The 12191-nt window shown below is 39.5% G+C and overlaps 1 protein-coding gene across 21 annotated transcripts in view; it reads left to right on the top strand.

Moving 5' to 3' along the window:
* Positions 1-12191, top strand: part of LOC129754341 (potassium channel subfamily T member 2) — a 605891-nt gene that overhangs the window by 572402 nt on the left and 21298 nt on the right. For 13 of the 21 annotated variants that reach the window (XM_055750331.1, XM_055750344.1, XM_055750341.1 and 10 more), the window contains one exon: positions 2583-2762. The exons of 5 other annotated variants lie outside the window; for them this stretch is intronic. In XM_055750331.1, the coding sequence (XP_055606306.1) occupies positions 2583-2762 (180 nt within the window). The remainder of the gene's footprint in view (positions 1-2582; positions 2763-12191) is intronic. 3 more of the 21 variants (XM_055750332.1, XM_055750333.1, XM_055750327.1) reach the window with 1 other exon arrangement.

Genomic DNA, 12191 nt, shown 5'->3' with positions numbered 1-12191 from the left:
ATTGTCAAAATTGTCAAAATTGTCAAAATTGTCAAATTGTCAAAATTGTCAAAATTGTCAAAATTGTCAAAATTGTCAAAATTTTCAAAATTGTCAAAATTGTCAAAATTGTCAAAATTGTCAAAATTGTCAAAATTGTCAAAATTGTCAAAATTGTCAAAATTGTCAAAATTGTCAAAATTGTCAAAATTGTCAAAATTGTCAAAATTGTCAAAATTGTCAAAATTGTCAAAATTGTCAAAATTGTCAAAATTGTCAAAATTGTCAAAATTGTCAAAATTGTCAAAATTGTCAAAATTGTCAAAATTGTCAAAATTGTCAAAATTGTCAAAATTGTCAAAATTGTCAAAATTGTCAAAATTGTCAAAATTGTCAAAATTGTCAAAATTGTCAAAATTGTCAAAATTGTCAAAATTGTCAAAATTGTCAAATTGTCAAAATTGTCAAAATTGTCAAATTGTCAAAATTGTCAAAATTGTCAAAATTGTCAAAATTGTCAAAATTGTCAAAATTGTCAAAATTGTCAAATTGTCAAAATTGTCAAAATTGTCAAAATTGTCAAAATTGTCAAAATTGTCAAAATTGGTCAAAATTGTCAAAATTGTCAAAATTGTCAAAAATTGTCAAAATTGTCAAAATTGTCAAAATTGTCAAAATTGTCAAAATTGTCAAAATTGTCAAAATTGTCAAAATTGTCAAAATTGTCAAAATTGTCAAAATTGTCAAAATTGTCAAAATTGTCAAAATTGTCAAAATTGTCAAAATTGTCAAAACTGTCAAAACTGTCAAAATTGTCAGAATTGTCAGAATTGTCAGAATTGTCAAAATTGTCAAAATTGTCAAATTGTCAAAATTGTCAAAATTGTCAAAATTGTCAAAATTGTCAAAATTGTCAAAATTGTCAAAATTGTCAAAATTGTCAAAATTGTCAAAATTGTCAAAATTGTTAAAATTGTCAAAATTGTCAAAATTGTCATAATTGTCAAAATTGTCAAAATTGTCAAAATTGTCAAAATTGTCAAAATTGTCAAAATTGTCAAAATTGTCAAAATTGTCAAAATTGTCAAAATTGTCAAAATTGTCAAAACTGTCAAAATTGTCAAAATTGTCAGAATTGTCAGAATTGTCAGAATTGTCAAAATTGTCAAAATTGTCAAAATTGTCAAAATTGTCAAAATTGTCAAAATTGTCAAAATTGTCAAAATTGTCAAAATTGTCAAAATTGTCAAAATTGTCAAAATTGTCATAATTGTCAAAATTGTCAAAATTGTCAAAATTGTCAAAATTGTCAATATTGTCAAAATTGTCAAAAGTGTCAAAATTGTCCAAATTTTCCAAATTGTCTAAATTTTCCAAAAAAAAAATCAATTGGAAATTTTTTTGAAATTGTCGTTAAATTCGATATTTAAATTTTGCTTAAATTTTTATGTTTGACAATCCAACATTTTGACTCACTGAAGTCATGACTTTTTGACTTCATGACAAGAATTTCACGTTTTTTAAATGTACCTATCTTATTTTTTCTAATTATTTTTGTTTTAAACCATTGAAAAAAAAAAATACTAGTAAAAACTGATGGCTTTGGTAAAGTTTCTCGAACATTGTAAAGCACGACACAACGTCAGGATGCCTCACATAATGGGTGGGTTCTTCCTGGTTGCGGTTCTGAAAAAAGTTTTATTTATTTTGCCATCCTTGTCCCAGCAAAACGAAACCAACCCAGAAAAAAACTGCATGAAATTGTTTATTTTCCCAGGAAGATTTAGGTTTTAGTTTTTGCGTTTTGTCGTTATGGTCCTGCCCCAATATATTCTCCGTTAGATACTTGAAGCATAAATTATTAAGCTTACGTTACTTGTTAGATAGTTTTCTGTGATATGCTTAGCAATACTATGCTAGATAAGCGAAAATAGAATTTTCTTAAATGACAACTCGAATCGATAACCGTAAGCTTAATAATGTCGATGGCTGGTTTAGTTCCGTAGGATTAATTGTTAACCCTTGGCCCTTGATCCTAGAAGTGCACGAACCATTTCACATTTCGTTCAGTTCAACCGCCTTCGAGACCCATTCTTTCGTTTTTTTTTTTGATTCATGTTAAACGTGATAGTTCACCCGTTCATCGCTTCCAAACTCTCCAGCAGACCCCCGAATCGGGAAGAAGTGAGAAAAGATTAATTTGGAAAAAAAAACTTCACCTCAAACACAACCAAAATCACCCTTCTCCTACGATTTATTTTTGTTTTTTTTTCGTTTTCGTTTTTCCATTCCGTTTTTTCGTTTCGATGAGATTTTGTTGACTGTAAAAGTTTTACACCGAAAATGTTCTACATGTTAAATTTTCTATATAAGTATAATCGATATATAACATACTAATTCATCTTAACCGAATTGATAACGCTCGCTTGAACTCGCATGTCCGTTTGTTCGTTCCTTTCGTAATCGACCAACAACAACAACAAAAAAAAATGCAAAAAACCAACCAAACATGCAAATCTGTAACCGAAAAAAACACACATCAACCAAAAAAAACAAACCATCCATCAACCACCATGATCATCACCAACTCACCAACCACCAAGCAGTACGAAGAAGAGGTGGTGACGACGACGGCCACCGCCAGCAGCACTTCCGCCTCCGGCCAACTGAACAAGGGCGTGGCGGAAGCGAATCTGAGGGGCGTCACCTACAGGCCACCGGCGCAGTCGATGCGCAAGTCCTCGTCCTGTCTCGGGGGATGCACGGCACGCCGGGGATCCAGCGTAAGTTTGTTGTGTGTGTTCAAGTGTCTCTCAAGTTCACATAGACCAACCAAAACCCACCAAATCCACCAGCAATGGTTTTGTGAAAAGCCCCGAAAAAAAAACCCTCACCACCACTTATAATGACCTCACTGAGTCACCGTCAAAACCACAACCCACTTGCCTTCACCAACTGTTGTCCTAATGCGAAAAAAAAATTTGAAGAAAAACACACCAACACCTACACCGTCATCTGGATTACATGTAAAACCCTACGACTCTCCTGTAACCCAATCACTTAAATCCCGAAGATCACGATATTCCGTAATCTCTTCAGAGTGTCTTTTTCTTTGACAATGTCTCTCATTTCCAAGGATTATTTTCATGTCATTACTCCACTAGTATATCCATCACTTCATTTTGTTATTTTTCTTGCATGCTTCACTATTGGTATCATTCACTATTTTTAAAATAAATCTTGGTGTATAGTTTTTCATGTGATAATTTTACTTGTTTCTCCAATGATTCCATGATTTTCACTCTTTAAGACCCACTTTGTATAACTTCACATATTTATGCGTTTAAAAATTATTACGCTACGAGTAATTTTACACAGGCTAAGTATTTGGAAAAGAGCGATATCTTCACTCCGGTTGGTTCATCAACTCTTTAGATATCTACCCATTACATTAGCGATAGCTAATTGTCTCTTTCCACTTCTCATATTCGCTAACCAGGAAACTACTCATTGCTCAATGAATACTTTGATACTTTCACCCGGAATATCTGGCAATACTGCTGCGTAACCACGAACCTAGTTTGAGTTGTTTGGCTTCACAGTGTGATGATGTAAACATTTGTACTGTGTTTACCATCATCAGCTGTCATCAGCAATCATCGATTCTATTGATCGCAAACCCAAAACAAACAATGTTTTGGTTTCGCCTGTAAATCAGCAGATTTCCTCTGCTGTTCACAAGGGATCGTGTGTATTAATACATCGCTTCATACCCAACTATATTGTTTCTCTACTTTTTAACTAATTGCTATTCAAATGTAATGAAGCACGTAGTCCGTCAGGTCAAACCCTAGCCGATTCTTGTTACTTTTAGTTATCCCTACCACCTACTGAAGGCAAATGTTTTCCATCTTGAATTTTCTGCCCGGTCTGTTTAAGACGTCATCTTACATCGATTTATTTGACCTGAACGGCGTCGAGAGTCGCTCTACTCCTAGGGTTTTCCCGTACTGCGAAACACCCTTTCTGCTGCCATATTCACTACGTTGAAGGTCATATCTTATCCCCGCAGCATAATTCTAGGAAAACGGCTTCAATCAAAGACTATTGGTAAATGAAGTTATCATTCATTGTAGTACTCGACATGCACATCCTTATAGCATCTCTGGTATCTGCAACTTATTCTGTATGTGAAGGTGTTCAAGTAGGCGTTGCCTTGCAAGGATGTCAGAATTTTTGCTCCGTTGAAAAAAATTTCTCAAAAGAAAGAAAATAGTGTAAAAGTAGTTCAATCGAATTTTGAATCCAGCTGATTATAACCGCGATGGTGAGTATAATAGTGAAGAAGGCAAATCTCGTGGATATTTTATACACCGAAATGATATGAACAGAAAAATCGGTTTCAGAAGTTCCGGTTGCAATAGGTGCCAGCATCAAAACATCACCAGCCCGATTCCTGCCAGACTCAGTATGAGGGTAGGTTTAATAGCGGCCCAATTTCTGCCAACTAAAGACGCACGGATCCGAATCGACGAAAATGTATCATCTCGGAGACAACTTATTTGAAAAGATTGAACCTTTTTACAGTTTTAAACTATTACATTGCATTATTTTCATAAAAATACATCTTCTTTGGGACTTCAACGATCACTCTGTTATAAGTTTTGCAACCTGAGTACGTAATTTCACGTTGGCGAATTGCATTCCAAGGCATGGTGAGCCATTGCTTCACCCTAGTGTGCTACTGGGGTTCCATGGATGTAGTAATAAGACGACTCAAGACATACTCCACTTAAACCTCTTACATCCTAAACTTAACCTGGGGCTTCCACTTGCATTCCACGCCTTGGCGAGCCACCGTATTCCCCCAATTTTCTACTCTGCGTCCATGGGTGCAATTGGTCGAATCTAGATACTATGTACCCCTACTCCATGAGGTCCACCAGAGGCCACTGGCCATAACAATTCCTATCTGGATCTACAACGAAGGCTATACCCGTGATGGGAGACCATACTCGCGCAAAGCGCTTCACGGCAATCCTCGTGTTCGTTCTACACCGGCAAAGTTCTCCCCCTCTACTGTCACGATTCGCACAGGACTATAAAGGGCGGAAATACCACTGCTTGCCCTTTCCCCTTCCGGGATTGAGCTTTGCCAACCCCTGGTGGTTGCCATACAGTGGACACAGGTCCGCAGACTGTCTGCCTGGAAACCATGCCGAATCGATGTGAGCGCTTGTGAAAACTACCACTGATGGTCCGCTCCCCTCGTGGAATTGGACCTTAAAAGACAACCACGCATGGTTTTCCCATCAGGGGAGGCAGGTTCTTATGACGCTGCCTGACGGCCAAGGCTCGGAGGGATCTCGATCGCCTGGTTGACCGAGATCTAAACTCTTTCAGATGGAGGGGCTCTGAAAAAAGCCGATTGTGGCAGCTAGATCCGGGGGCAGGACGTCGGAACGAAGCAGCGAAGGGACAAAACACTTTTTAGCTTACATTTCTATACATTTCTCTTTCAACTTTTCTATGATTTACACCTTATTTACACTTTTTACTTCCACCCATAACCTAGACCCATGACCGTCAACATGCGGTTTGATAACGAATGACAAAGCAAGCGCAGCAACGGACATTTTTATATCTTTTGCTGGTCGTCTGCTGCTCGCTGATTGGCCGACGACTCTCCTCTCTTCTCTTCTCTCGCGTTCTCCTTTCAACTTTCAGTCCACTCGTCGAACTGAACACCGGTCATTCGCCGCTACTCGTGACTCGAGCCCCACATTCGGCATCTTGTCACAATTCGAGAAGTGGACGAAACGCCTCTCCTCGTGACTTGAGAACCTCTTTAACCGAGACTATACCTCGCCTCCCCTCTTGTCTTGAAAGCCCTCTTTCTCTCCATCTCTTGACCCATTTTTAGACGAGAACAACTAGCCTCTCTAAGTGTCACAAAATCTACACGTTTTCCACTATGTTCCGTCTCAACTCTGGAGACTCAATCTGAGATCTCTCCTCATAAGACTTGAGGTCTGGACCCCACATGTTTCCGGCACAAGACCATATTCTCTGCCCGTCGTGTGCCAAACGTATCCTCTAAACGGGAACACTTTTTGGTCGCCCCGCATATCGGGTTCGCGACCATCTTCATACACGTGACAACCCCTCCTTCTACTTGCAACTGGTACCAAGGCACCCAGTCACACACCACCTCAGAGGTCAAAACCTTCTAGAAGCTCTGACAAGGCTGAATGTAGCCCTGGCGAACGTACATTGAGCGCCTCTGGGAGACAACTCAATTCGGTCAAAAAGTCCAAGCGTAAAGACACTAGGCCACCCGTCTACTGATGGACAGAGGAAATCGCGTGTCTGCGTTCCGACGGTCATAAGGAAAGGCGCAGGATTCAGAACGCAAGGACCCAAGAAGGAAGAGCGTAGCTTGGGCCACTCTTCACAAGCGTGTAATCGGTCCTCCGCAGGGCCATCAATGCAAGTAAAAGGACACGTTTCAAACAATTATGCCGAGATGCCAACGATTTTCCACGGTGCGCTGCTTATCAGATAGTCTTGGCCAAAACGAAAAGTGAGGGTGCACATGCCCAGACAAACTGAGAGTGATCATCAACGAGCTGTTTCCACAGCACAATGCTACCCGCTGGCCAACAGTACCGTCCAAATAGGACACCAGCATAGAGGAGGCGATTATGGTGGATTAACTTCGCCAAGTCTCTCCGACCAAAGAAGGCCCCCAGACAGGACGACATTTCGAACGTCGCAGTGTAGGCCGCGATCAGGGAGTTCCCCAAAATGTTCCGGTCATCATCGCAACGATCTGTGGCGGAACGGGTGTTCCTTGGTACGTGGAAGGGGTAGAAATTAGTCCTCCGGCCAAAACCGGGTAAGCCTCCAGAAGACCCGTCGGCGTACTGGTCGATCTGTCTACTGGACACAACGGGTAAGGTCCTGGAGAGGTACACCGAAAGCTATGGCTAGGACTCTCGAAGAAACAGTTTGGTTTCCTTAGAGGACGCAGCAGAGTAGACGGCATCTTCTCTGCCATTGAGACAGACAGACAGACACTTTTGCGCGGTTTTCACTCTGGACGTGAAGAACGCCTTGAACAGCGTCAGTTGGACAGCGACTGCTTCGACGCTCATTCAAATGAGGGTTCCGGAATATCTGTTTAGGCTTGTGGAAAGTTATTTTCACAAGCGCCAACTACGGCACATGACCGGTGAGGGCGTACGGACACAAGAAGTCGGTGTGCCACAGGGGTCAATACTTGGCCCGGTCCTGTGAAACATCACGTACGACGAGCCCCTACGAATGTGCCTCTCATAGGGAGCTGAACTCGTATGATTTGCGGGTGATGTAGTCCTGAAAGGAAAGCTGAATGATTTCGAAGTGCCTGTGTCTAGCTTACCACAAAACCGAGATGGTGCTGATCACCAACCTGATCTCATCCCAACAGGTATCATTGCAGTTGGACCATGTGATATCGTATCCCAACGCGCAATTAAGCACCTAGGGGTGATGATCGACTCAGCTTCATTGCGTATCAAAGCCTGAGCTTTCGACTTGAGATCCAAATCGAATCAAATCGAGTTTGTCGTACACATTCCTCAGTTCTGCAGAACTCAAAACCCGATCTTTCCTATAACAACTCTTGATCTGGCCTCTTCTCGCGCCTGTCACAGCACGGGACTTAATGCAACTACTCAGCTAATTCCTGACGAAAACATCATCCTACACCGACTTGGATGGCTCGTCCGGCGTCGAGAGCCACTGTATCCGTAGGTGTACCTCGATCATGGAATAACCCTGCTATCCCCGAAAGTCCGACCGTTGCGAACCGCACTACTGGGATACTCCCCGGCGGTGCGGTATCCTACACCCGTTCGCGGCGCACCTCCACTACGCAGAAAGTGATGCCTTTTCTTTGTAACTTCGATCAAGGGACCGGACGCACACTACTCAGATGCTCCCCGGTGATGGATTCATCCTAGACCTTTTGCGGAGTTCCGTTGACTCCAGCTCCTCTGCAGGGCAGTCATGATCCGAGTGAACCCATCGCTGACCGCATGCCAAGTGTAAGAATCCGTACACATCCTCTGCACCACGTTGTCTACTGTCGTATCGGTATGTCTACTGTCAACCCACAGACAGAAAGTATGTTGGTAAGTACCGCCGCAAACCACGAACAGCAAACACGACGTGTTCGGGTGTCTCCTTTTTGTCACCACAATCTGGGCAGTATAGCAAAGCCATGTGTCCAAATATGAAGTGGTACTTCATGAAGCATCCATGACCAGTCAGGAATTGCGTCATATGGAAGTCCACTTCACCGTATATTCTTCCGATCCAACGTTCGATGTGCAGGATCAGACAATGGGTCCACCTTTCTTTTGCTGAGCTGTCCCACAGCTGCTGCCAGTTGGACATCGAGTCCTCTTTGACGAGATCTCGTACGTTGGGCGTGTCTTTATTGTCGTTGAAATAGACATCCTCCTCTATCATCATCCGACCTGAATGTCTTTAATAGAACGCGTTACTTCAACACTGCTTTCAACTTAGATCGCAGTTCTGATGCAAGGATTTTAACACGTTGGAACTTTATGAAGCATCCATGAGCGGTCACAAACTGCGTCACGATGAAATCCTCTTTAGCATGTTTTTATCCGATTTTCAGTGCTGGGAATTAGTTGCTGAGTTAATCTACTAAGTCTCCGTAGCTCGCAACGTATGTCCAAGGTCGCACACCTAGGTACTCAATTGAGCGATGCAGATTTACTGCTTCTTTTTTTATAGAGACGCTCGCAGCTAACTCACTAAATAGATGAGATATTCGAATTTTAGGTTCTGTTGAAATCGCAGGTTTAAGTGGTGAAATAGAGTTATAGTTTATTTGCTATCTCAGTAAGGTCCTTCCATAGCTACACTCTACACTATGTAGTGATTGTTTATTCTACCAGCGATTGTTAAAACGCGAATTGAAAATTGTGGGTTCCAACACCTCCCCTCAATTCGCAGTTGAAGAATGTTGAAGAGCATCGTCAATGGCGAGTTTCACTCAACACCAACAGCTTCTTTCAGCCATCGGAAATCAGAGACACATGCTAACCGAAGCGTAGCCGAATTTTGCAAGATAAACTCTTTTAGCGAGTTTCCCCTGTCAATCTTGATGCCCGATAGAGTTCGTTGTCCAGCTTGGAACCACGACAGTAACCGTCTCGGCAATCAGCTTCATCTAAGCTCCGCTTCGGGCTAATCCTCTAGCTAGAATGGATCACTTCTTCCTGCGCTTACCAATCTCGGCTTCGGATCCCGAAGATCCTACTTCCGGTCGTCAGCAAAGAACTCACACTACTATTTGCAACGTAGCCTGAGGCGGCATCGAGAGTAACCCTCACGGAAATTGCCTTGCCGTCTTCGAACTCCAGTGGCGCCGTTGGATGTTCTCTGCACTGATTGGCTCCTGTGGCTGACGAACACCTTTGCCTTAAGCGCTGATACACTTGCTAACCGAAAGTTTTGAGAGTATCGCTCTCGTGCTAACCCTTTCTTTCAATCCACACGTATCTGAACCCAAAACCTGTTGAGTCATAGTTTATTTGCTCTCTCAGTAAGGTTCTTACAAAGCTACACTCTACACTAGCGTTTGTGAATTCCACCAGTGATCGTCAATATGCGAATTGGCAATTGTGGGTTTCAACAGGTTCAATTCCTCTTTGTAAATTATAATCTGGCGCTAGTGATTTGTCCCCTAAATTTCTCAGAAGGATCTGTTATTTCTAGTTATATATATTTACGGTTAAAAGATCCTGCCGTTAGAAGGATAATGTCGTCTCCGAATCCTAAGTACTAGTTTGACTCCCGCTGGGAGTTTTATCATACCCAAATCGGCCTTGTTTTTGTTGTATTCCCAAATAGAGGGAGAGACTTTAGAACTTAATCTCGGATTTTCGATAGTACTTTACAAGCTGTATCCAGTAGGCATATTAGTCGATATTCAGGTGGGTTTCCTGGTGACTTTTCGTGGATTCTACTCAAGTTTTGGCACAAGTCTGCTTCTCTGCCCTTCTCAACTGTCCAGGCGACCTACCTTACCTCCACAGTCTGGACCATGACATTGATCCGGTAAGAATGAGTGGCTTGCTTCTTTCACTTTTGCCTTACCTTGGTATGATATCTGGAATTCTGAAACTATTGTTCTGAATTAATTAAAAAAAAATATATATATAATATATATAATAAAATAAATATAAATACTAAATTTTGATAAGCTATTCCTGAATCTAGTCTGTGAACTTTGAATCCTGGTTTTTGATTTTTCATGTTCTCAACTATCATGCTCATAATTCAAGCTAAATGTAAAATTTCAAACTCTCGATGTTATCCACAAAAAGCACATAATCACGATTTATTTTTTAAATTTACACTAATATTTGAACGTAGAGGTTTATTTTTCAGTGATGTATTATTTTGTAAAGATTCTAATAGTGGATTCTAACAGGTGTAAATCTATCATCAAATTTGCCCAAAATTCTAGACATTCAATTTTAATTTTGAAAAAAAGGAGGGACATAACCAATCAATTTCCTAAACTTGTACTTTTGTTTGCATACAATCATGCTGCTCAAAACCATCAAACCACAAACACGTGTCACAAAAATCCTGATTCCACCTTATCCCGCAACAATCAAACCACACAGCTGTGTTGACAGTTTCAAAACAAAACTCACACTCAAATACTATGTCATGACTCAGATTTTACAAGCGCAAATCTCGCCCGGTAAGTATATAAGTAATCAAAACTAGTCAGTTCCCCCTGATGTATACTCTCAGCAACAATAATCAATCGATCCGAAGCAAATGTGAAATGAGCAAACATGATGGGTGTGCTTCTAGAAACCTCAAAGTCAGAATGAAATTCAATCGTCGGAATGATGTTTGTTTGTGTTCGATTGGAAGTGACCCAGCCCCAAACCCCTAACTACATACTCTCTCCAGAAAACAGAAGTTTGGATCCAATGCCTCATGAAAGATGCTAAGTCCACCACAAGACAACATAATCTCTACCCTCCTCACAAGCAAGGCCAAATCCATCGGAAGTACTTGAACTTTACAATCCACACATTTAAGATCAAACAACGCCAACAAATCCACAAATCCACAAAATCAAGATCAACAACTCTCAAAGATTTAAAATGAAAAACTGTCGAGAAAATCTGAAATAAAGTGAATTGTCAAAATTGTCAAAATTGTCAAAATTGTCAAAATTGTCAAAGTTGTCAAAATTGTCAAAATTGTCAAAATTGTCAAAATTGTCAAAATCGTCAAAATTGTCAAAATTGTCAAAATTGTCAAAATTGTCAAAATTGTCAAAATTGTCAAAATTGTCAAAATTGTCAAAATTGTCAAAATTGTCAAAATTGTCAAAATTGTCAAAATTGTCAAAATTGTCAAAATTGTCAAAATTGTCAAAATGGTCAAAATTGTCAAAATTGTCAAAATTGTCAAAATTGTCAAAATTGTCAAAATTGTCAAAATTGTCGAAATTGTCAAAATTGTCAAAATTGTCAAAATTGTCAAAATTGTCAAAATTGTCAAAATTGTCAAAATTGTCAAAATGGTCAAAATTGTCAAAATTGTCAAAATTGTCAAAATGGTCAAAATTGTCAAAATTGTCAAAATTGTCAAAATTGTCAAAATTGTCAAAATTGTCAAAATTGTCAAAATTGTCAAAATTGTCAAAATTGTCAAAATTGTCAAAATTGTCAAAATTGTCAAAATTGTCAAAATTGTCAAAATTGTCAAAATTGTCAAAATTGTCAAAATTGTCAAAATTGTCAAAATTGTCAAAATTGTCAAAATTGTCAAAATTGTCAAAATTGTCAAAATTGTCAAAATTGTCAAAATTGTCAAAATTGTCAAAATTGTCAAAATTGTCAAAATTGTCAAAATTGTCAAAATTGTCAAAATTGTCAAAATTGTCAAAATTGTCAAAATTGTCAAAATTGTCAAAATTGTCAGAATTGTCAAAATTGTCAAAATTGTCAAAATTGTCAAAATTGTCAAAATTGTCAAAATTGTCAAAATTGTCAAAATTGTCAAAATTGTCAAAATTGTCAAAATTGTCAAATTGTCAAAATTGTCAAAATTGTCAAAATTGTCAAAATTGTCAAAATTGTCAAAATTGTCAAAATTGTCAA

The sequence above is a fragment of the Uranotaenia lowii genome, chromosome 3 (genome assembly GCF_029784155.1).
Source record: "Uranotaenia lowii strain MFRU-FL chromosome 3, ASM2978415v1, whole genome shotgun sequence".
Classification (NCBI taxonomy): Eukaryota; Metazoa; Arthropoda; class Insecta; order Diptera; family Culicidae; genus Uranotaenia; species Uranotaenia lowii.
The sequence above is the reverse complement of the archived record's forward strand: the minus strand, read 5'-3'. Positions and strand labels throughout refer to the sequence as shown.